This window comes from Aphis gossypii, chromosome X (assembly GCF_020184175.1).
Source record: "Aphis gossypii isolate Hap1 chromosome X, ASM2018417v2, whole genome shotgun sequence".
Lineage (NCBI taxonomy): Eukaryota > Metazoa > Arthropoda > Insecta > Hemiptera > Aphididae > Aphis > Aphis gossypii.
Genome location: NC_065533.1, coordinates 8,634,887 through 8,661,918, shown reverse-complemented (window position 1 = coordinate 8,661,918; position 27,032 = coordinate 8,634,887). Strand labels below are relative to the sequence as shown.

Below are 27,032 nucleotides of genomic sequence, written 5' to 3'. Positions count from 1 at the left end.
ACTTTTCTGTTAATGCACTTATCCTAAGAATGATGTACATACATAATTCAAAAACTATATGACAATTTCGTACCTAGGCTATTTATCTATTTTAATCTTATTGTTACGGTCATATCACTCTTATACATTGATTTAATAATTAATTATCTATTTATAGACCACTGAAATTTTCGATTTTCGAGTTGTTCTTATTGTAGCTAAAAAAAATTAAAAATCGTTGTCACAATTTTTTTTTATAAGTGTTTATAGTTCAAATGTTTACGAAATCTGTCGAAAACGCGAAAATTTGCAAGTAATTTTGAAATTGAAAAATCATAAAATTTTTTGTGTTGGTAACTAAGGATTGAAAATACAACACTAAGTTTTTCATAAATTTTCCTTCAAGTATCTATAGAGAAAATTCGAAACATCATTATAGGAAAAATTTTAAGTGGCGTTTGAATTTTAAGTTTTTACGAAATATCGTAACGATAACGATTTATCCTCAAACGATTTTAAATATTTGTTATTATTCAAAAAATATAAGTCATAGATACTTGAAAACTTCACCAGTTATTAAGATTGGCATTTTCTTTACATGATTTAATTTTCAAAATATTTTGACTTTTTTTGAGCTATTTTTAGACAACTGAAATTTTCAATTTTTCTGAAAATTTTTTTTTGAAGTGTCGATAAAATTTTTTTGGCCCAATAAAAATACCTGAAAATTTAATACAAAGTTTCTCATAAGTTACTCTTATAGTGATTAAAAAATTATAAGAATACATAGGCACAATTTTATTTTATTAGCATTTGAAGTTAAAATATTGACAAAAATAAATTCGTTAAAATCATGAATATTAGCAAATTATTTTATACGTATAATTCATAAAAAAATTGCATAAGTAGCTAAGAGTTGAAAATTTAATACAAGACTTTTCATAAGTTTAGCATACAATAATTATGAAAGAACTTAAATTTTGGTGTATTCAGGCCATTAAAACATAAACCACCTTTTTCACCAACCACTGGAAATTATATCCTAGGCTGACAAATCATCTTCGTTCAGAATCGTTTTTCGTATACAATGATAACTATCATTTGATTCAAATTTAATACTCCTATAATATATAATAGTGATCCACACGGTACCTAATGTATAGCAGAGCGGTACCCACTTACCTGCTTTTTTATTTTATTTTTATTAAATATATGGCATAAACTCTTAAAAACACATTATATACAATATACAGTAGAAATCACTATAACGAGCATCGCTTAGAACGAGATACTGCTTACAACAAGCAAAACGTTAGGTCCCGGCACGAGCGCATATGATTGTATGTTAAAATATACGTTTACAACGAGTATGGTTATTACGAATTATCGGCTATAACGAGTAAAATAAAGCTAACTTGACTAACGACCTTCCGGTTACTACGAACAAGTACCTGCAAGATATGAACTATTTTCGTATTTAGATCGATTAATCATTGATATATTATCTTTAATTGTGTAGATATGGACTACATACTTATTAATAATAAACATTTTTCTTACAAATTCTGGTGTTTTAAAGTTAATAAAATTACAAATAGCGTCAGTTGTGTGTAGACGTTCCACCATGTCGCGTCGTCAGTTTACGTTGGACGAAAAAATAGGTATAATCGGGCGTTTAGAAAATGGTGAGAAAAACAGCGTAATTTCAAAAGAATTCGGCACCTGTTCGTCGACAATTTCGACCATATGGAAGAACCGGGATAAATTGAAAAATATGTTTCAAACCACTTCACTTAACGCAAAACGATTGCGCACTGCACAGCATAAGGACCTTGAAGAAGCTGCACTAGTATGGTTCAAACAACAACGGTCATTGAATGTGCCTATAAGTGGTCCTATTTTGCAAACAAAAATTGACCAACTAGCTGAAAAAATGAAAATAGAAAATTTCAAATGCTCTGCATCTTGGATTCAGCGTTTCCGACAGAGGCACAACATTGGTTTCGGCAAGATCTCAGGTGAGTCGTCTGCAGTTAATACTGATATCTGCTCTAACTGGTTGGCTAACGTTTGGCCGTCCCTTCGAGCAGGTTACTGTGATGATGAAATTTATAATGCCGATGAAGCGGGCCTTTTTTTCAAATTAACTCCGGATAAAACTCTTCGCTTCAAAGGGGAAAATTGCTCGGGTGGAAAATTATCCAAAGACAGAATTACAGTTTTAGTGGCAGCCAACATGACCGGAACTGACAAAAGAAAACTCCTTGTTATTGGAAAATCGAAAAGTCCTAGGTGTTTTAAAGGAGTTTCATCACTTCCCGTGTTTTATGAAAATAACACCAAAGCTTGGATGACCTCAGCAATTTTTGAAAAGACTCTTAATTATTGGGATGATGAATTACGCCGTAAGAAAAAAAAAATTCTACTATTGGTGGACAACTGTCCAGCACACCCATCATTGCAGCATTTGAAATTTATTAAACTCGTATTTTTGCCCGCCAATACTACTGCTGTACTTCAACCGATGGACCAGGGCGTTATAAGGAACATTAAAGCTCATTACCGGAATCAGTTGGTACTAAAAATGATTGAGGATATCGAAAATCAAATAGAATCAAAAGTAACTGTTTTGGATGCCATAATAATGCTGGATAAAGCTTGGCGTAATGTAACATCGACGGGGATTGCTAATTGTTTTCGGCATGCAGGTTTTTGTGACGTTACGACCGATACTACACAGCTACAAACAGACAGTGGATTGATTAATAACATCGACGAGGACTACTTACAGATTGATGACGACCTAATAACGTCAGAAATTCAAACAGATGAAGATATAGTCAACAATGTCATAGCTAGTCAACAAGTTGAGCTAGATAATGATACTGATATTGATGAGCTTGATGATGAGTTTGAAACTGTGCCGTCAATATCCGAAGCTCGTGCTGCATTGAGGACACTAGAAAGATTTTATTACACAAAATATGAAGGTACAGATGCTGAAAGAAAAGCGTTGTCTTTATTAGAAACATCGATCAACTCTAACACGAAGCAAAGTTCGATCAAAGATTATTTTAAGAAATTAAATAAAAATTAAATCAATTCAAATGTTTTATAATTATGTATGTATTAAATCTTCAATTATAATAATTAATAATAAATGTATAAATAATGTATGTAGGTGCATGTATAAATTAATCTCAAATAAAAATTTTTTATCTAAAATAAAAAAAGACGGTTTTATTTTTGTATTTCTGCTTTTAATCGGTTTCAACGAATGTTCGTTCTAACCGCATATAACGAGTTACCGGTTATAATGAGAAAAACTAGTTGGCCCTTGAAACTCGTTATAACCGATTTCTACTGTACATCACATTAATTGTACAGTTTTAGCTCGACAGTAATTTATAGGTTCCTATATTAGTAAGAAGAGGGTCTACATTGGCATTTTACTCATATTACTTGCGTCTTTGATTAATATTAAACCTATATTTTATTCCTGTATTCATCGAATACATCACAAGCCAAACCTGGAAATGAAATAATAAGAGTAAGTTAATTTAATATATAACAAAATCCTTTTAGGAATATATGCGTAATCAAAATTATACATATAAGAGGGTAGTAATTGTATTCAGACCGTAGCGCAGTATGTATGACTGGTAGATTACATATAAGTGAAAAGAAGGTAAATACATAATATATACTTCGTCTATTTCGCTTTACTACAATACATAAGATAGGTAACTAATGAATATAATTCAATTTTATCATACAGAAAAATTTGGGTCGAAAATAATTTTATGATAAAAAATATATTATATAATATTTTTTAAAGTATGTAATAGTGATCGTGTATAATTTGATTTAGTATATCTGCAATCATAAGTAAATATTATTATAATATTGAATACAGTGCTTTCATTGGTTCTTCAGTTTTTGTTACCACTTATAGATATAATATTATTAAAATCTATATTATATAACCAGGTCTTGTAGCCTACAACTATTAAACTACTCGTATAATAGTGGCAGTAGTGTTGTAGCAGAGAAGTGGTACATTATCGAGCCTATCATTGCCAGTAGAAGTGTAGTATGTGTTATATTATGTAGGTTTTTAAACCTAACTACTATATAGAACATAATATTATACTTATCTATTTATATATAATATGTTTGTTGATATGTTTTTGTGGTAGTTTGTGCGAAATCCGGTTTATCTGGTATACGGCAAGAGTCGCGGAGGTCATCACGACATACCACACTCCCCGTGCCACTGCCTTAGATAGTTACCATCAGGGAAAACCGTGATAACAACGAAAATCAGTGAATTACCTAGTACGTCATGGTCGTCGCTGTACATCACGATGCTCAATAATGTTCTGTATTATAATAATAATATACAATTTATTATTTTAATCTTTATTTTTTAAACGCATAAAGTGCCAATGTGGCAGGTTATTATACTTATTATTTCAATTGGAACACGACCATTGCCGATTATTTTTTAGTAGAACTGACCCTGTATATTATAGCCACACCACATTTCAATAGTTTTACTCTAAATACTGCTAAAGGAATGTACTGAAAATATTTTTCGAATTCCGAAGAAGAAAAAATATGTTAATATACAAGTATAAGGTAAAATTTACTTTATTTTATAGCCGTATAGGTACAAAAGAATATAAATTATATCGTATATTTATACGAATACAGAATAAAATATCTTAGGCCAGAGCCCAGACGGAGGCTTCCAGGTGGACTTATTTGTATAGTTATCGTAGGTAAATATCATAAAAATAAACAATTATATATATATATATATTAAGTGTGAAATATATTTATATTTCATTTAGTTGGAGAAAAAATCAATTGTTTAATTCTACCGATTGTATGCTTTTACAGTATAATGACTATCCCATGTATGTATTATATCTACATGTACCATATCCATGTAGGTAACACTATAAAGTATAGTGAGTAAAAGGCAATCGAACGTCCTCTCGCCGTAAACTAACGATTTTTAAATTAAATAAAAATCAATGTAAAACTTAAAACCATCATTTATGTTAATAAATTATAATGATTATTAATCGCGGTTAGTTTTCAGCATATTTCGTGCGTCACCAATTACACTCGTCATACTATTAATCATTGTTATTATAGTCGTGAATTTTATAAAACGAGTATATTACCTATTTAATTTAATTAAACCAATGGCAGTGACGCAATGAATGTCAGAGCAGTATAATTATATTATATATTAAAACCTAATCCAAAGTGTTATTGAGAAACTTATTTTCGTACAAAAACTCATTGGTATTTTTGTATATCAGAGTACACTGGTAACCGCTAACCTGACTCTCGAAAACTGAAAACATATAAACCTGAAGCCACCTACAGTGTAATATTATAATGTATGGTAAATGGAAGTATAAAGACGTATGCGTGTAACAATAGTTATTAGCACTACGGTCTATTAATACGTTTATCGCTTAAATTCATCTCGTGCAAATCGCCAGCTCGATTTGCCAGAGAAACTATATTAACGATATTTTTAGTTACTTATATTTTCTGAGAACCGATTTACTACAAACACTATAGCCATCGCCGCGGAAATAATGTATTCCGAGAAAAAAAAAATTAAGCTACCGACCGGCAACCACTCATTATTACCACAGCGCCGCTCACCGACGGCGATGTGTTTCCACCAGCAGTGGTTTTCACATAGATCAGACAATAATATGACGTAGGTACGTGCGCTTGTCCTTGTGCAGTTTTGTCTGCAGCCAGACGTTCAATCCGTAAGAGATAAACCTAGAGCTTTTTTGCTTTTAAATCAAAACATTTATTTTTTTTTAGTTTTTGGTATTGTACACATTCAAACCAAATTTAACGAAACATTGCTTCGTAAATAGTAATGGACAACGCATAACATATAATATCATGTTATTTTATAGAATAAAAAACGGAATAGTGACCAGGATGAACTTAAAAAAAATATAATTATAATAGGTATAATATAATGATGGTTAAAAAATAATAATATATGTTTATGTGTATAGCATAATATTATTGGGTCAAAAGAGGGATATTGGAGTTAAATCTCTTTAAGGGCTTTTATTTTATTTGTAACATGGTCAAAATAAAAAATCAAAAATTCTTTAAGGAGAAGAGGTCATGATTTTTAATAAAACCTTAAAAATATAATTTTGCTATTTACGTCATAATATCGTAACAGATTTTAATTTAAATTGTTTAAAATTTAAAATAAATTTAGGTGACTTATTAAGTTTCACTTAAAATTATTTTTTCATAGATTTATGAATTTTTTTGAGAGGGCATAATAACATTTCATACATACATAGTGGTGTATTCAAGCCGGGATCACAAGGACATAGCCCTCAGGGCAATAAGGTATGTCCAAGTTGGCACAAGACCATTATCATTACATATAAAAAATATTTAACATTTCTTTAGATTCTGAACGAGGTTGAATGTATTGATTTTACAATGATGTGTGTTTTTTTTGTCTGTGTACAGAATAACTGGTCGAAATAATGCTTTAATTTAAATTTCGGTGGTGGTTACCGATGGCAAAGTGAATATCATTGGTGTAGAGGTCAAAAGAAAGAATTTGCTTAACAGCTTTCAAAAAAATCGAGAAAAACAAAAAAAAAAGTGACTGAAAAACGAGAACTTTTACGCAAAACCAGGTTTTGACCAAATCGATAATTTTATATGATTTTAATCAAAAACTAATCACTGTAAATACTTGAAATTTTCACAAATGTATTAGTGTTATCTATATAAAGTTAAATTTTCAAAATATTTTAACTTTTTGAGCAATTTATAGAAAACTGAAATTTCGATTTTTCTGAGAATTTTTTTTTGAAGTGTTGATAAAAAAATGTTTGTTGTCCTAAAAAACTTGAAAATTTAATACAAGGTTTCTTATGACTACATATTTAAAACTACTACCATTAGTTTTAAAATTTAATTCCCCTTTACTATAATATTACTTAATGCATGATAAGTTTATTTGAGATTTAAAAAAATGATATAACCTTATTGTATAATATAATAACAGTGAATTAAATAATTTATTTGTTTATTTTACTAGTATAAAACACTCAATATTGATCTCACACACTATTATAAGTTGTTCTTGTTGTAGTTAAAAAGAAATTTTAAAGCATTTATAGTTTAAACTTTTACGAAATATGTCAAAATTACGAAAATATGCAAGTAATTTTGTAGTTGAAAAAGTATAAAAATGTTTGTGTTTATATCTAAGGTTAAAAAATTTCAACACTAAGTTTTCCATAAGTTTTTCTTCAAATAACTATAGAGAAAACTCGAAACGTCATTATAGGAAAAATGCTATGTGCGTTTGAATTTTAAATTTTAACGAAATTTCGTATCATGTATACTTTGCAGTTCTATAATTTATTGATGAAAATATTGTGATTTATAATATGTTGTATGTCATGTTGTCTTCGTCTCTTTACATATATAATATGTAATATTTATATATGCATAAATTATTATATAAATTACTTGAATTTATATTTTCAATCATTATTAATATTTCGTTTATCAATAATAAACAAACTTGTACATTTTAGTGGAAGTTTAAAATTAAAATGTTTAATATAGGTAGATGTTCTTGAAAATAATTCATATATAAATGGTACGACTGTAAAAATCTACATCTACGGGAACAAACGATATTGTAAGTAGATTAAAATTTCCGTCTATAATCGTTAAAATAAAATAAATGTTATACTAAAATGCAAAATCAAATTATTAATTTATTTCAATTTGGCATTTTTTTTTTCTAAATTTAACGTTTTCATATATTCACAGAAGTTGGTTGCAGTAGACATAAACGTGAGCAACAAACGAAATAAGTATAGTTTTAAGCCGTCATTGCTACACGTCATTGCAACGTGGGCTGCTCACGCGGCTAATAAATATTTCGAGCTTTATTAATCGTTTAAATGTCTGTTGTTGCTCTTTTGACATAAGTCGAAAGAATCGATAAAGTGAACGTGTTTTTGTATTATAGCTTAGAAGCAAAACATTTTTTTTCTTACTAGTAGCGAAATTATTTCATCTACGTTTATTTCAACTATTCAAATTTCTTATAAACATAAACATTTCGAAATAACAACTGTACTTAGTTTAAATTATGAAATTAAATGTTTTATTTACTCAGATTTATCAAAAGCGATACAGTCAACTATCAAATGACAAAGATTTTTTTACAAACATCACATTGAATACATCGGGTAAAATTTTTATTACCATACCAATCAAATGGCCCATTTCTGAAAAAATATAATTGATAACAAATATCGTTCATTTTCTACTGTACGTTATGAAAGAGGCTTCTGTTTTTTATGACCATAGCCACAAAGTTTCTCACTATGCCACTGAAAGTACCTATTTTTTTTACACTGATTCCTCGACGGGCCACTCATACAACACTTATGTATACACGCCGCTATCAATAGTAAAAATACAAAATACAATTTTAAACTTTAATTTAAGACTAAATTAAATTGGGAATGACAGACAAATAAATTATCATCGTTTTAAAGACACATCATGCGAATAACACCAGATGAGTGATTAGATGACTTTTTAAATATCTGGTCGTAACATGATGAATAGGAAATGAAAAATAAAGACAAGTTTCGAGTTCACGACCTTTAAGATAATTAGTACTAACAAACAAAGAAAGTCTACAATACTAGAAAGATGTTTATGGTCCATAAGTTATGGAGAAAAGAAAGATTATGTTAGAAAAGTTTTTAGCAGTTTCTCGAGTTTTTGTTGTGAAATTAGGTATAATTGTTTATTTATAAATCAATTAATATGATAATGACTGTATGAAGATTAATAATTAACATGACGTATCTACTTCCTAATTGTTTTCAAAAATTAAAACACGAAGGTTAAGAATTCTAGGAATGACTAAATTACAAAATATATGTACTACCTATTCTAAACCTATTAGTTTTCTTCTGTAATTACTAATTTTATGAAACTATTATTTAGTAAGGATTATAAAATAATTATATTGAGTACAATGTACTTAGTACATATATTGCGGTTGAATGTACAAGTTTTCCTCAATTATAAAATGTAAGGAAATCTATAAAGCTAGATAGATAATAGAGATAATGCTTGTAATCTATCTAAAATTATATATATTTTAAATTTAATATTTTAATATTATAATTAAAAAACACTAATAACATCATATTTAATGATTAAGTTTTAAATATTAATATAATATTAGGTGTGCTGCATGTTACAAAAAAAAAAAAAAAATTACCGTAAAATAACACATATTAGTATATTACCTATTACACACACATCACATGACGTATTCATTAATATTTAACGACCTAATGATTTTTTTTTTAACTTAAAATTTATAGGAATCCGTTATTTTACATATGTATAAGTAAAAGTAAATGACACATATTTTGTGTATTTAAATTTTTAAAAAGCCACTAAATTGGAAGAATCAACAGGATATGTGAGTAGAAAAAAAAATATTTACACACACAAATAAAATAGCAAATAACAATAACAACGTCAACAGTATGAGTGTAATTTATTCTGTAGGTAAAATCAATTCTACTGTCTTGGTCTTGACCAGTTCTGTAACTACTAGGTATTTTTTATACCTATACAACTACCTATGTCTAGTAATAAGTAATAATAATGATTTATTATGTTTATTGGGAATTAACTCATTAAAGTGTTTGATTTTATTTTACGTGACGTAATTGATAAAGTAGGTGTATACCTATACACATAAATATATAATTATGTACTTATACTTTAGTAATGTGCTGTGGTGTAAATAAATTGTCATTATCATTAATAAATAATAAATAACCATAGTGACGCAGCAATATTACTATTAGTTATATTATAGTGCGGTACTCGTATTTTAAGAAAATAATGGTAATGTACGCATTGAACTGAGCTTCTTATTCATATCTTATACCATGAATTTACGATATTATGATATACGTAAATTTCATCACGAAATCAATAATATTTAAACTAATTAGTTAATCATTGAATTTGGAAATCCATTGCAATAAGTTATTGATCATTTTTCATTCCTCTTTGTCTTCAGTACATACTTACACATAAAAAATAATACCTGGCAATGACGATAAAAAGAACAATGGTTTAGAAACTTGCTTCGTTGATAATTTGGATTGATACATGAAAGTTAAGCATCAAAGTTAATTATTGGGAAATGGTTTTACAATTATGTAATTTATAACAAAACAAGCTATAAGCCTATAATATATTATCCATAATCACGTATTTGGTTATATGAATTCCTTCGTATGACTTATTACACGAGTATTTGAAACAAATTTAACACTAACAATGTTTAAAAAAAAATACATTTTCGAGTAATATAATATTTATCCGTAATTAAAAAATATATAAAATATTTATTTCCATAAGAGAAGGTCAATGTTTTATAATGAGTGTGCATTATAATTTTCCACAATAATGAGTATGTATTTATGTAATTTTAATGAATTTAGAACTGTATCATTTACATTCAAAACAACTTTTTTTAAAGGAAAAACGTGTTTGTTTTGTTTCAATTTGTTCCGCTTTACTCGGTTTTAAGAGGTATAGGTGATTTAAATTTACTACACGACGCTACGATGTAGAGTGTTCCACTTAAATAATCATTCGCTACTAGAATCCATTTACTAAAACCTGAAATCTTGAACTAAGTCATATAATAAAATTATAACATTAAAATAATTGTATTATAAAATTACGACATCCCGAATAATATTAATTATTGTCTCTTATTGTTTGTTCTAACTTTAAGGTTATGTTGAATTGTAATTGTAATTAATTTTTTGTTTTAATCTTTATATAAAAGGTACCTAGGTGCAGTCATTGGCGTAAATTGGCCTCAATTTCTAGTGGTGTAGAGAAATATTTTAATTTCTAACCCTCCATACTAACTTCATTTGAAAATTTCAGCCCAATAAACATTTCTCTTATTATGTTAAATTAATAAATAAGCATTGAATTATTTTAGTAGTAAAAGCATTATTATTGTATAATATTAAAAAAAAACTACAAATATTTTTTATTTTAAACTGAGTCGATGTCCTCTTTCAAAACATGTTGCATCAAACTCATTAATTACTTGGTTAAAATTAATGCAATAACTTGTGACTATGTAGATCATGGTGATTGGTGGACAAGATGATAAATTTAATAATTGATATTATCGTTGAAAAAATATTTACCAAGTTTTACCGTTGAAGCAATATTGAAGATATAAATACAAAACGGCACTTGTACAAAAATTACAATTTTACGAGTATAAGAGTACAATGAGTACCTACATACTTGTAATTTTTAAAACAAATGTATAATTTTGAAAATTAAAATTATAGGTGTACGCATTTTTACGATTTTCTGGTAGTGCAATTCTAAATTTGCACCATCCAATTTACGCCATTGGGTACAGTATTTTTTCTCATTTTTGAGTTAAAACAAATCATTTATCATCATGAACTTTCAAATTTTTTTTAGACTTTAAACTATCAATTATCAAATATTTTTAATGCACCTACATAATATTTGAAAATGTGAGTTATTTTGTAAAAAAAAATAGGCGAGTGGGTATTGTTCTGTAAAATAGTAGAAGTCGAGTGGGTTACTGTTATAGACATTAGAAGTGATATATACTTATAATTTGTATTTAATGATACATCGCCTGAACAGAGACTTGACAGACATGCCAGCGTAAATATATTTCATAATATGTTTATTGATATTGACATTAAAGCAACTTAACTTAATTTGATTTTTCCGTAAACATTACATATTTTATCATATTATTAGTTATTACTATTTAATTATTATAATAATATATACTTATTTATACCATAATACTTAATTTTTTATAACCTATAATCGGTTTACTATAACATATTGTACAGTTTCATTTTCTTGAATTAAATACTCGACTTTCTGTTTGTAAAACTTAATAGAAATTTTGTAAACATTTTGATAAAAAACGTTTAGACCAAACGACATGTTTTTAATTGGTATTTAAAAAAACCAATTTTGTCAAAAACTGGTTCATCAAAAAAATTCCCATTTTTTCTTATTTTTTGTTGTTTTTTCCAATAATCAAGATAATCACAGAAATTTTTTTTCAATTAGATCAAATTTGGTATCGCATAAACCACTCCTAAAGCTGAAAATCGAAGCATTTTTACTGCTTTATAAGATGATTATAGATACAATAAAAAACCATATAAAATCAATACATTCATCGTCCCACTTAAACCCTAAAATATATATATTTTTATATCAACCTTAAAGTAATTTTATTTTTACTGGAAACAAAATAGTAAAATTTCAAGTAAGTTTTTAAAATCGATTACAAAAATCAGGATATTATTATCTATAACTAAATAATAATGGTATCAATCTTAGTATATACATTTTAAGACAATCCGATTTTAAATTATATTATACTTTTGTAAATTTTACTTGTTTATTTAATTAATAGCTAAAACTACAGAAACTAATTTCAGAACATTTATTTTGAATTCAATTTCAATGTTGTAAAATCATTACTGTTTACATTTATTTAGATAGGTAGGTACTACAATTATTTTTTTAAATAGTGTTTGAACTTGTTTGTGTACATATCCTTATTGTATCTAATTATGTTTCCTTATTATTTTTTCATTAGTGCTCAATGAAATGAAATCTTCCACAGTTAAGAATTAAATAAAAACAATTTATTACTTTAGTATTTAAACTTGTTGCCATTTTTTCGAATGATATTATGGTTACAGTTTTACCAGAGTTGTTATAAGAATAAATACTGGTCTTGCTCTATTAAAATAAATAATTATGTATATTAATAAACATTTTATTGTAAATGTTAATGTGTAATGATGCTGAATGTTATATGTCAAGTTAATTAATAAGTACTAGTTCAGTAAATTTAATTCTAAGCAAATGAATGGTAAACGTCAAATGCAATAATAATAACGATTCAAATTACAAATTATAAAGAAAAAATTCAAGTATAGCTGCTATCTGAACATCTTTTCTTATGATTAAAAAAAAAAATGTATTAATTAATACATTGAATGATCATTTAAATAATAATATTTAAATTGTTATGAATTATAACATTTATTAATTAATTATATATTTTACTTAAATACTTTAAAATATTTAGTGTAGATAACGCGGGAAAATATTGCTCAAGAACTATATTTACTAGGAATAGGTTTATGTTGGAAATAAACATCATAGAAATCGATTAATATTTATCTAAAATAAAAAGAAAAGTACCTATTTGAAATTCAGTAAATTATTATTATAGGGGAAATAACATACTTATGGTTTAATTGCATACAAGAATATTATTTTTGATAGAAATTCTCATTATTGAATTCAAATTTAATACATCGATTTAGTTCGATAATCACAAATGCCAACCGTTTTTCGTGTCAAGTATTTAACGATTGATGCTATTTTTGGGCTATACTCAATAAGCACAAAATATAACCCAAACTACGTAACATAAAAAACCCAAAAATAAAATCTCATATGCTCAATAAATAATAATAATAAATATGAAGTTGTTTTACATTTAATATTTAATATATAGTAAATACTTATTATTAGGTAAGTATAGTATTATAATTATAATAATTATTATATAATTATAATTTTTTGAAAGTTTAATTAAAAGATAAAGTTTTGTTTTTTTTAGTGCTATAATGATATGATAGTCGATGCAAGTCAGGTATATTTTTATTATTTTTTAAAAGTATAGAAAGTCGTGTTTGAATGTTTGATTATCAAATGTAAATCGGAATTAATATTCAGGTCCTTCAATGATGTGTTGTAAGTAGATTTCATTATATCTATTTTTGTTTAGGTGTAACCCTGTTTAAGTTCAAAGTTTAGATGTAGAAGGCGGAAGAATAGAAATTATGTTAGTATATTTCACGAGCATAAATTAAACTAGCTTCTAAATATTAAAACAAACAAACACAAGGTGTGTGTTATATACTAATAAGTATAATAACCAATAGGTAATATTAAATATTATAGCGTACGTAACTCATACTAAACATTATAATGTATTCGAACAATAGTACATGCATGTATTTATTGACTATAGTATAACGTAATTTTATTAAGTACAAAACAATGCATCATATAGATTTAAATTTATTCGGTAGTTATTATTTGTTGGGAAAATGTATTTTTAATGTAAGACAAAGCAACCAAACAGTTACATTAAAAAAAAAAACGGTTTTATCGATAATGAAACTATTTAATAATTAATATAAATCTTTTAAAACTAAAACAATCGTTCTATTTAAAGTTATTAATTACTTTTCTACATAAATGTCATAACTTAAAAAATTTAGTTTTTTTTTATATGATTATAATTAATTAAATTTTGACTAGAAATTAGATTCATATTCACTCAATACATATTCGGGAATTTTAAATGACGATACTGATGGAGAGTATTAAACTAGTCTGGTATTTTATTTTTTATTTTAATTTTGAGCTACCACCTGATTTTTATATATTTTTGCCATTTTAGATTAATTTTTTTCTATCGTTGTTTATAATACTATATGTGCAATAACACATCATTTTCTTACACTTTCAACTGTAACATATTAAGTTAGTATCATTTTTTCGAATGTGATTCTATAAGAACGTTCTAAAATTCATTTTTATCATAGTTGACGTGACTTATAGTTGAATAGGTTTTGTTTTTACAACCATGTATGTTTCCAGAGATACCATGAATCTATACAATTAAATCCTAATTATTGTAATACAATAATTGTATCAATAAAATTCCAAAATTATTATTACCACATATAAGTACTATATACTAATGAATTATTTTTTACATTTTTTTAACTGTACCATATATTTTGAATTTAATCTACCCCTCTATGGTTTACTATCATTATTTGTTTGTCCATCGATCTCTCAGTTTCTAGAGCATGGGCGTGGGTATGGCTACGTGTTTATCAGTCCTGACATAGAATTTTTGAAGCACCGAATAAAAAAAAATGGACTTATTATTATAAATCGTTAGTTAAATTATAGTAATTAATAAATATAGGTAATAACAATAACCATTCAATGCTTAGTAGTAGGTAAAGCAAATTAAGTAATATTTGAATATAGGTATAACAAAATCTTCACAATTTTTATAATTTTTTGTTATGTTAATTCATCATCATCAATAACTTTTTAATTACAAACATTTATGAATCATTTCATGCAAAACTTAATTCATTGTTTATAAAATCATAACCAAATATTTATTTATTCATACAGTTTTAAACACAAGCGCCCAAACAGGACAATTTTCAACATTAAATATAATAGAAAGTCTCATTCACAGGTTTTCTATGGGCTAGTATAGCTAAAATTTAACCCACTCCCACCCAAAAAAAAAAATTAAACATAGATGCTTGACGTTACCAACCATTTGCCACGATTCCTATATGTTAATGATACAACAATCCTTTTAAAAATTAATTTTAATTTAAAATTATATAACTGCACTGTACATTGGATTCAATCAATATCTTTATAAATTGCTGTAACTTTGTACATAAAAAACCTTATCGAAGCGTAGCTACGCATTTTCCGTCGTTTAGTGGTACGTTGCTGCCGTATCATCAGAGTACATTAAAACGGTCGTCATTCAAAAATAATATCCGCAGACGAAAGAATAAAATATAAAATATGTAATATAATATATTTTGGTCTCTTTTACAGACCATAAAACGATTTTAAAGGTTTTAAGTTTAAACACGATATCACGATATAGGTACAAGAATTAATAGAAAAATGGACGTGTGCTTAATTGAAGACAAATTTTTACACCTATAGTATCAGTGGTATCTACATAGGGAATCTAGTAGAGTAATTTTCACTAATTTTACGTAGCACCCGAGGCCTATGTGTACATTTGGGAGTGTTCTGGAAAAAATCAATTTTTCTTGTTTCAACTTCAAACCTTTTTACTAAAAAAAAAAAAAAAAATGTTAGAAACTAAAGAACTAAGGAACTATTCTATCATTAAAATCGAGAAATTAAAATTGACAAAAAGTCGTGGTTGGCAACATCAAGCATTTAAGATGAATTTTTTTTTTTTGAAAGAATCAAGTTAAAGTTATAGCTACACAGGTTCATAGAAAATCGGTGAGTTCCATTTTCTAGTAGTATTGATATTTCATTAAGTACATAATATCTCCTATACGCAAAGTGACAGTCAAATTTCGGAATTTAACGAAAATAAAGTAACTTAAGATCTGTCATCATTTATCGGTGTGTGATTTGTTCTTTTTTTTTGTCATACATTGTATACTACAAAGGTGGAAATATGTGTCATGCGCGTAATTTTTGTTCAATGTCAAGCGTCGAGTAATGGTGAATAGGATAGTAAATTGAATAAAAGTGATTGAAAAAAAAACAGAAAGTCGTTCTGTTTTAAAGTAGGTTTCGAGTGTCATTGATTGATGCATAATATTTTAAAGTTTTATTAAATGATAAATCATCACATATAAAAAACGATTAAGAGTAATGTGTTAATAATTAGCGTAATATTATCCTATATATGTTTTTTAAGGATATCTTTTAATCAGTGGTGAATTCTCCGGGCATGCTCAGCATGCACTGCACGCTTAAGAATATAATAAAAATAATTAGTAAAAATACAAAAATAATTTTGTCACCAATTAAATATTATTATGTTTTTAAGAAAATTATAATATAATATGTATGACAACAATTTTATCTATTTTTATTGTATACTTATCTGTGTATATCTTGATCGTAACATTTATTCCAAAACGCTGTTACACTAGCAGCCGCGGTATTAATCACCCAGGGTATAATACTCATTGTTTTGCGTCTCGTCAATAGTTAATAGAATTTACGAGTGTAAGAAGATTTATTAATTTTTATTTATTTATAAATAAATACAAATTTGAATACTTTTTATAAATTAAATAAACTATAATACGTCATGATAAATAAACATTGCTCATACTTTGGAGTCAGCATTTGCCACAGCTTGTAATTAATTTATATTATTATTAATTAGTTACACCCTGTTTACTAATTTAAGTAGTTAAAACTAATTTTTCAGTATACTTAATTAGTTATTGGTATTTAGATATTAATGTATTATAATTTGACATAATTTGTAGGTACTGAAATACAAAGCGTAATATTACTGATTATCCTGAACTTCTATATTTCATAAATAAATCAATATTTTATAAAAACAAAATTTGTGTAATAGATTTGCGTGAACGTTTTTATGTTTGCGTAAAACTTAAATAATAATAAAGACTTATTTAATATATTATACCATAAAATTAGTCAAATACCTTATTTATTTAAAATTATTATTATATATTCAATTTCAACTAATCGTTTTATTACATATAACTCTTAGTTAATTTAAATAGTATGTAGGTATTCAACATTATTTTATAACTTATAATTTATATAATTCTTATAATTGTATACTTTATATAAAATACTATATGAATAGTATTATTATAGTAATGATCTAGTATTCAGGTATTTATAAAGTTATATCTATTACAAATATCTATTGTCTAACTATTATTTTTTATGGTGAGGGGCGATATTGACATACATAGTTAATAAGAATAATTTAATGTATGCCACCAAAATTGAACAAATTTCAAAATTAAGTTAATATTGTGTAGGTAGATTTAGTATGATTGATAGACCAGATAATGGCTATTGGATATTATATTAAATTTTAATTTAATCATTAAATTATAATGATAAAAATGATTAATAAGTGTAAAATGTTTTCAGTTTCTATCCATAAGAATAATTCTTAATTTATTTATTTAAATAAATAAAAATTACATTCAAATGTCTATATTATAAAATGTTTTTGTAGTTGTATAATTCTCAAATACCAACTAATAGAGACAAACTATTGGTATCAAAAGCTTAAAATCTCAAATACTGTATGAATTTTTAATTACAAAATATTTTGCATTATCTTAATATTGTTAACATTTTGAATTCCAGTCCTATAACAAATCGTTGCCTAACAACTTATTCTTGTCTTGTATTAAGTTAAAAAAAATAAAATTATAAAATTCAATTACATATAAAAAATGAATATTTAAATTCCAGTTTTATTTTTTTTTCTTACAAAAAAAAAGCTTGTAAAACTTGTATTAAAATTTCAAGCTTATAAGTTAGGTAAAAATAAATTATAATATTTAAATGCTTGAACACAAAAGAATTTAAAATGTTTGTAATTTTTAATTTTAAATTTTTTAACCATAATGATGACGTATTGCACAAAAAATACACAATTGAGTTTAAAGACTAAAATATGATCTTCGAGAGAGGCTGTCTCGTATTGATAAGGCTATTAACTAGTTTGATATTACAATTAATATTTAAAATATAACTTCAATAGTATTATAAAAAATTTTATCGAATATTTTAAATACTAATGATATGAAAAATATCTATTATTTTTTTTTTTTTTGAAAATGTTAATGATACATAATAGGTCTTGTAAAATGTGTACCTATAATTATTTTTTTTTAAAAAAGTATGTTTGTCGATTCGTTATTTTTATCCGTTTGATTAAATTTACATCATTATTGTTAGGTACATGTATTCAGTGTTTAACAATTATTAAATACCGCACGTTTATTATAACATAGAGTAAAAATAATTAAATTGTTTATTATTTTCATTGTGTGGATTATATTATATTAGTGTAGGCTATTATTAATATTAATGATAAACAAAAAAAAAAAAATAAATAAAGTACCTACTAGTAAATAATATGATTTTACCTTTAATTATAATAGGTTTATAAGATTTGAGAAAATATTTTTTACAACTAAAGATGTAGGAAGCTACATAATGAACTAAACTAATTTTAGAGTAGATAAATGGAAAAAAAAAACGATGCTAAAACTAGGTAACCAAGCTGAAATAAACGAAACGACTTCTCTACCTCATGCTCGTGACCTTGTAGTGTTTATAAAAAAAGTATACGATATCATTTATCATAAAAGTTGTTTTGAATATAGTTAAAATAAGTAATAACAATAAAAAATTACAACACATTTAGTGTTCATCATAATATTATGTTTAATTATTTTTGTAATTACTTACCTACCTATCATCTTGTTACATTAAAAAAAAAAAAAAAACGATGTATATTGTACATTGTTTTTCAACGCGTATAACGTTTGTTCATTAGCATTTATTTTAACTCGAGTTTCGTCTTTAATAGATATTTTTTTCTAAAATTTTATCTTAAGAATATATTTTTTTTCGGATTTGAGTATTTGACGTGTAGGTACGGGTGCGTACAGCCTTAGCGAACATTTCACACATTCGGATATAATTTTAATTTTAAATTATCAATACTCAAATCGTCTTGATTCACTGTGTACCACACACAGGTATGCCGAATATAAATACGGATGTGATTGTAAGTTTGCGAATGAGAGTGTTCCAGAATATTGGAAAACCGGCGGCGAGGTTACTATAATAAGGCACAGATGACTTTCGCCGACTGCGGCGGCTCGGCAGGGTACGACGACGGTGACGGCCGACGGGCCAAGGATTTTCCGCTCGCCCGCTGCCGATAATTATATCATCAACGACTTACGATAATTGTGACAATTCGCCGGTGCCGAGGACAATGATTACTAGAAAGAAACAATACAAATATCGAAGCCATTGTCTGTATAGTTATATCAGTCATAACTCTTGATATTTGAATATAATAATAATAATAATACCTTAAAGTAATAAACAATAGTACATAATAAATAGTCCTAGAATGCGAAATGAATTATTATATGATCGACGATCACTGCACACCGTTCTCGCTGTCGACCAATTATTATGGTAATACGGACAGAGTCATAGGTAAGTATTTATATCTACTTATGTCATAATGACGTGATATCTTTGTCGTGTTTAATAGCCCGATTAATTCATTATTCGCATTCGACTATAATATTGTACAACATTTCTATGAAAAAATGTAAAACCGTCGACACAGTTATGATAAACGCGTGGGAAGTATTTCAGTGACGTTTTAATGTTGTCTGTTAAATGAGTTTTATATATCATTGTAATGTATAGGCTTATGCAAGAACTTGGAGTGCGCTCGTACACGTATACAGTCCTAATTTGTGGACGAGATTTTCATCAAATCTTATTTTTCATTACGATATTTAGCTTGTTTGGTTGTTGAATTTATGAAAATCCATTTTGACACTCCTTTCTCGTCACTTTAATTTTATATATTAACGCTTCGTTTAAGCCACTGCGCGGTGTCCGGTTAAGCGAGGTGACGGTCACGATTGCGTGCAAGATGTCGTTTCCGCGAATGGTCCTCGTTTGAATATCGTGTGCGATTTTATGCGAATGGCCGTTGCAGTAATCCTTAGCCGCGGTCGTCGTGATCATAGGCCGTCATCTCGGTCGTCCATTCGCGGTTTATTATAACGGCGTTTACCGGTTTCCCGAGTCAGCGATACATTTGCGTGGTCCACCACGGACAGGCCAACGAACCCATTAGGTTCTCTACCTACTAAACCGTTACCCCGAATCAGATGTTGGTCACTATCGATCCACAAAATCACACTATACCGTTATATGAATTTAAAAAAAATTGACTGGCTCTGCCAACGTGAAATTTGTTATCCGTAAATTTGTAGTATTGCTCGTATAATAATATATAACCTGCTTTTAGAATTCACGCAACGTGTCCAAGTCCCATCACGTATCAATCCGAATCGTGCTACCATTTCCTTGAGTAAATTGCACGAGAGTGTCTTAGTTTCCCAGGTTTCAAAATTTAAGAACATCATGAAGTTTCAGAGCATAAAGTGTTTCAATTTTATACGTAAGTGTTGAATTACTTTATACTGTAATCTTTCTATTCGATTATGTTTTATAATCTTAGTCACTGTAGAATTTATATTCTAGTCCGCACTACGTGTCCTGCCAAATTTTTCTGAAACTAGTTCTATATTCGTCAGTTCAATACATTCTCAAGCATAATATTTTGAAAGTTATTAAACTTTTTAGAGTTTATTTCGGCCACAACGCAAATGTATGTCTATCATAGATGTCCGAAAACCAGACACTTGAATATTTATTATAGACTGTCTGAAAATATCTTTTAAAATTAACATTTAATAGTCGTCATTCGATAAATAATATTCAAATAATAAAATATGTAGATCGCGATTGCATCGACAGTCTTTCTAGCGAGTTAATATTGTGAACACATTTGTCGATCGTTTCAAAGCTACGGCTTAATATATTACAATGAAACACGATGAGTTGCGTCGTTCGCCGTTAAACGCAAGATTTTTATAATAAAACAACGATGATTGCTTTCGAAAATAAAAAACTATACCTAACAATTGATTGTAGCTGATCGAACAACCAAAACACCTGTAGACCAATCTATTTTTGTTTTTATTATTATGGAAATAGATTTAAATTCTTCGTACACCTTTGGAAGATTTTTACACAGGTGATCTTAATAATATTATACTCTTATTAAAATAATAAAATAAATAATACTCGTGAGATTTCGTATTTGATATCGGGTCACTTGCCCGTCACCATTTCCCCGTTCATCACACTATAATATTATACAATATAATCTCAAATAATAAATTTTTTAAAAAATTAAAAAAATTACGGGAAAATGTCCGATGGCGAGATTTATTACGAGGATCTGTCCATGAATCTCGTATTTTATACATCGTTAATTCAATTTTAATTTTGTACGAAAAATTGAGTAGGTTGATTTTTTTTTTTTTTTGTTCGATAGTGATAAATTTTTATTATTTTAAACAAGTACGCAAGTATCTCATATAAAATATAATGAAAAATTTTTTTTCATCAATAACATAAAAACAAACTTTTTAAATATTATATATGTTAACGCATTTGACTTAGAAATTATATAAATATATTTCATACAAATAATACCTATATAGTATATTGTACTTATCGTGTCTTCGATGTAATGAAAGATAGAATTAAAGTAGCGTGAGATAAATGCAAAATTGTCTATAACTTTTTTTAAACGGTCTATTTTTCATTTTAATCATTGTACTTAAATTTGTTCACTTCTACATATTGTATAATGTTTATAAATACGTATCATATAAAGCAGCGGTTCCCAAACTTTTTTTAGTTTACACCACCCTAAAAATAAAAAATAAAAATTACGCCTCCCATGAATAAATAAATAACAAATTTATAGTATTTAAATATACAAATATTTTTATTATTATGACAAAATAACACGACTCGCATCTCCCTTGTCAAGCGCCTCCTAAGGGAAGCGGGCCTCACAGTTTGGGAACTGCTGATATAAAGAATATGCAAATTACGAGGAAAAGGAAGATTTTAATTTGGAATTGGGTTTACGAAAAAACAAAACACATTTCATACTTCGAATAAATACATGTGTTCATGCACAAACATATATATATATATATTAATAATTATAGTTGAATAGAATTACACTTCATCTGTAAATATAATTTTTTTTTAAATTGTAAACATTTGATAGCTGTGACATTAACATTAATTTTAATAATAGTAATTATTTTAGAGAACGCCACGGCCGTATAATATTGTAATTTATATAATATTTAGTGTTTAGGTAAATGGTTACATACCACATTGATACATAATAATAATTAGATATAAAGTAATAAATTGTTGTACAAACCTTGATAAAAAAAATCACTATACACCACTCATATAAAATTTAAAAAACAAAATTCAATTCAATTATAATATTAAATTGTTGTATAGTTAATGATGAGCTCGTAAAAAGTTGTAGGAAGAGGTATTTTTAACGTAAATATTGGTTCATAGGTTGCGTTTGTATAATATTTTACAGATTATAAACGAATTTCAATTCGAAATTTAATAATATAATATTACAGATAAATATTCAATATTAGGTATAATATTATATTTTGGAAATATAGATTTAGCAAGCGATTCAGTGCCAGTGGAAGATTTGGGTCTGATGATGCGGTGTACGACTATATATACGATCTACGATCTGTTTCGGGCACCCACCAAAAACTTATCAAGATTTAGGGTGTGAGTGTTTTTTTCAATCTACCGAAGTCTTGAAATTCCCAACGATTTCTTTTCGAAGAGAAGTAGAGAGCCCGACCGTAAGGTACAGTATTTCGTGAACATGAAATTTGAGATGTATTAAGGTTATTACGGTTTACCATGTCAACTCGAAATTCGGAAGAAAGTTTAAAAATTTTTTTTAGGATTTATAGAAAAAAAATTATAATATTAATATTTCAAAATTCAATAACCTTTTTATGGTTTTAAAAAAAAAGTATATTTATATATATTTTTTTATAGTGGCCGCGGTAGTCTACAATTTAAGTAATTAAATGCAAATTTATTTTTTTCAAATACCTTCGATCGAAATTATCGATACTCGACGACAGTATTTAATCACTATTTTTTTTTCAATATTATTATGTGAAGGTTTAAGATTTAAGAGATAGTATATTATCTATTATTAACTATTATGTAATTACATAAAACGTTATCAGACTAATGTGTTTATTTAATTATCTAGTTGTTGAATTATAACTAATTTTTTAATTAAATACGTAGTGTAATAATAAAGTCATACTATCATCTACCGTACTTACATCTAAAGCATCGACATCCGTATACATTTTGCGATGGAAGGGGTGATAAAAACAAGCCTGGGCATAAACGAGTTAAAAAGTTAAAGTTAAGTTAATTTTAACTTTTTTTAATTTAATTTTCATTAACTTAATTTTTAACTTAATTGATGTTTACTGATATTAACTTAATAAATAACGAGTTATATTTAATAAAATCTAAGTTACATTATTTTATAAATAATTAAATTTTAAATAAACCTAACCTAACGCTAACATATAAAAAAATAACTTTTTTTTAACTTTTAACTTAACTGAGTTAACCAAAAATTTTATTAACTTTTAACTTTTAACTTTTTCTTATTGATGCATATTAACTTAACTTAACTAAGTTAAAAAAAATAATTAACTTGCCCAGCCTTGGATAAAAATATCTGTTTTTATTATATTATAGTAAGTGCCGGATATATAGGTACAGCCTATATACATAATATTGTGTTTGTTGGAGATGAGTTATTTAGCTGGTCAATGAAGAATATATTTATATTAATACGCACGATTTCATAAATCTGGTAATTGCATGTATATTAAGTTTACTTCAAGAATTATTCATTTTAAAATTTTAAATATAGGTATTATACCGTGGCATTAACAATAATAAAGACTAATAAGTCTGATATAAGTTTGAGAACTGTTAGATATGGTCAAACGTCTACTATAATTTGTGTTCCTTCATCAGTATTTTGGATGTCCTTGCTATTTAACTATATTTTACCTAAACATATATGAATATATTCTTTTTTTTTTTAATTTAAACATTTAAATATTTAATAGTTGTAATAATAATTATTAATTTTAATACTTAACCTCCGTAGAATTTAGATTTTAGACTATAGTTACACACAATAAAAATACCCGACGACACTTTATTTTAAATATAAGCTACTATTCAATTATTATTTAAAAAAGTAATTTTACGTTTTGGCCAAAAATAAAATTATAATATATTTTTTGTTTTGATTATTTTGATCTTATTATTTTTTTTCTTATTGACTTGTTTTTTTTTTTATTTACTGTCATTACCTATTAGTTTATATATTATTATAAACTGTACATATAGATTTTAAAAGGTTTTAGACATTTTTTGTACAAAATTAATCATCAGGTGAGTTTTTATATAAGTGTTAGTGTTGTAATGCTGCTTACAACATATTTTAGTTTAATAAAATCTATTATAGTTTTCACTATAATTACAATCATTGTTTTTATGCTTTTTATTTTATTTATAAATAACTTTATTTACTTTTATTTTATTGTTGGTAAGTTTGATAATGTCGACTAAAACAAAAAAAAACCCCATTAGAGTTAAGTTATGTTTTACAGAGTGAGAGACCAATATATTTTTTTAATCGATATAGTTTTCAATATTTTTTATCTTTAAAACATTTGAATGAGTAAACATTATAAACTATATCCCATTAAACATTTTATTTCCTGGATGTGAGCTAATACAATTACAATTTGATAATCAATACTGATTAACTGCACAATTTTTTTACGAAATCTGTTATGTTCTGAATTTTTTTACAATTGACGCTTATGATATATATGTTAAGAGCTGTCTGATGTTTGTTTGACCAATGTTTTTAAAAATGTATTTATTGATGGTCTATATGTATTAAAATGGTATTTATGACAACTGAGGGAAGACAAAAGTCTTCATCTGAGTACTGTAATAATTGAGTGCGCGATAATTAAGAAGCTGAGACAATTAAGTCTCGTTTAAACATCACTATAAGTCATAGCAGTATATTAAAATATCAACATTTATAAAAATTATTTTAAAAAATAAACTAAGTCGTAGTATTTTTAATAAATAATAATACATTATGAGTCAAGACAAAATATCAACAAAATATTAAATTCGATTATTAAATATTTTGAGCAATGCCTTTAAAAAGTGTTTTGTTAATCTTGAATTAAATTGTTCACAAATACATTATTAATCCTGGATTTTTTGTTTTTTGGTTTTGCGTCATTATCCGCACAAAACTGGTGAATTTTTAAGCGATATAACTTTTCCTCTTTTTTTAGAGCGTCGATAAATTTTCAAATTGATGGTTGAACTGAATTTAATATCGACTTAAATGAATTATGCCATCCTTCAATAGCATTGTTAATCCTTGGTATGTAATCTTTTACCAAATCATTACGGTTTCATAATTGTATTATGTGTGAGAAGTGTCAGTATTAATTTATGTTCTTTATAAAAATCAGTAGATATATGTCTTCGAATGCAAAAATAACACACTCTTAAGGGAACATATATGTAATATAATATACTAATGTATTAAGCATTTAAATATTTAATGCAAACTCTGAATTTTATGATATTTTACAAGAAGTCTTGTGTTTTAATTTTTTTTGCCATTAGGTTAGGTTCGCATCAAATTTTGCATATACCTACTGTGTATAGCTAATAGATAATATTGTAACACTGAATTATCGCGCGTTGAATTGTCGAGACACCATTAAAATGACTATTAAATTTAAATGGAATATTCATTTGAGTCCTCCCTTATTTATTAAGTCACATAGACAATTTTCTAAATATTATATTTTTATTTTTTATAATAATCACAATGTTTAATTATCTATTTTTTTTTATATACTTATCACTTCAATAGTATGATTGTGATATAAATTAAATACGAAATTAATATATTTATTCCTAGATTTATATAGGTAGTGAATTGATGTGGTTTGTATATGGTATTGTTATACTGGTCACTAGTGTGTTGTCATTGTATAATACTTAATGAATTATGATACTAATTAAATTGCTATTTTGACCAAAACGATGAACTTTAAAATCTATTGTCTTAGTCGTTGCAATAGATATAGGTATAGTTTTTTTTTTTTTTTGGTTTTTAGTTTAATAAAAAATGATAAGATAATCACGGCTCAAATGAAAATCTAACATTTTTGGATGAAATGATAAACACCATAATTATTGTATAAAGTATTCTTAGTAATTTGTTATTCTTATATTATATGAATAATAAAAAGTCATGATTTAAATATATGTACGATAAATTTACGTACAAGTATACAAAAACATCGAATAAAATGTATACAAGTACATAATATTTTAACGATTTATAAATATTTATTAATATTAAGTGATTAAACTGAAAACGTCTATTCTATTTAGTTTATAAT

At 26.4% G+C, this 27,032-nt stretch overlaps 1 protein-coding gene and 1 long non-coding RNA gene across 2 annotated transcripts; both read left to right on the top strand.

The window, feature by feature from the left end:
- Positions 1-1,250: 1,250 nt before the first annotated feature.
- LOC126552173 (tigger transposable element-derived protein 4-like) lies at positions 1,251-3,155 on the top strand. Its single transcript, XM_050206817.1, has one exon. It carries the CDS (start codon positions 1,604-1,606, stop codon positions 3,074-3,076), a length of 1,473 nt encoding a protein of 490 aa, XP_050062774.1. The 5' UTR covers positions 1,251-1,603; the 3' UTR covers positions 3,077-3,155.
- Positions 3,156-19,340: 16,185 nt separating this feature from the next.
- LOC126551953 (uncharacterized) lies at positions 19,341-25,223 on the top strand. The gene is made up of 3 exons (XR_007605809.1): positions 19,341-20,034; positions 20,867-21,019; positions 23,139-25,223. It is a non-coding gene; the product is annotated as an uncharacterized LOC126551953 (long non-coding RNA).
- Positions 25,224-27,032: the final 1,809 nt, after the last annotated feature.

Coding starts and splice junctions, on each gene's coding strand:
- LOC126552173 (XM_050206817.1), top strand. CDS start 1,604: ATGTCGCGTCGTCAGTTTACGTTGGACGAAAAAATAGGTATAATCGGG.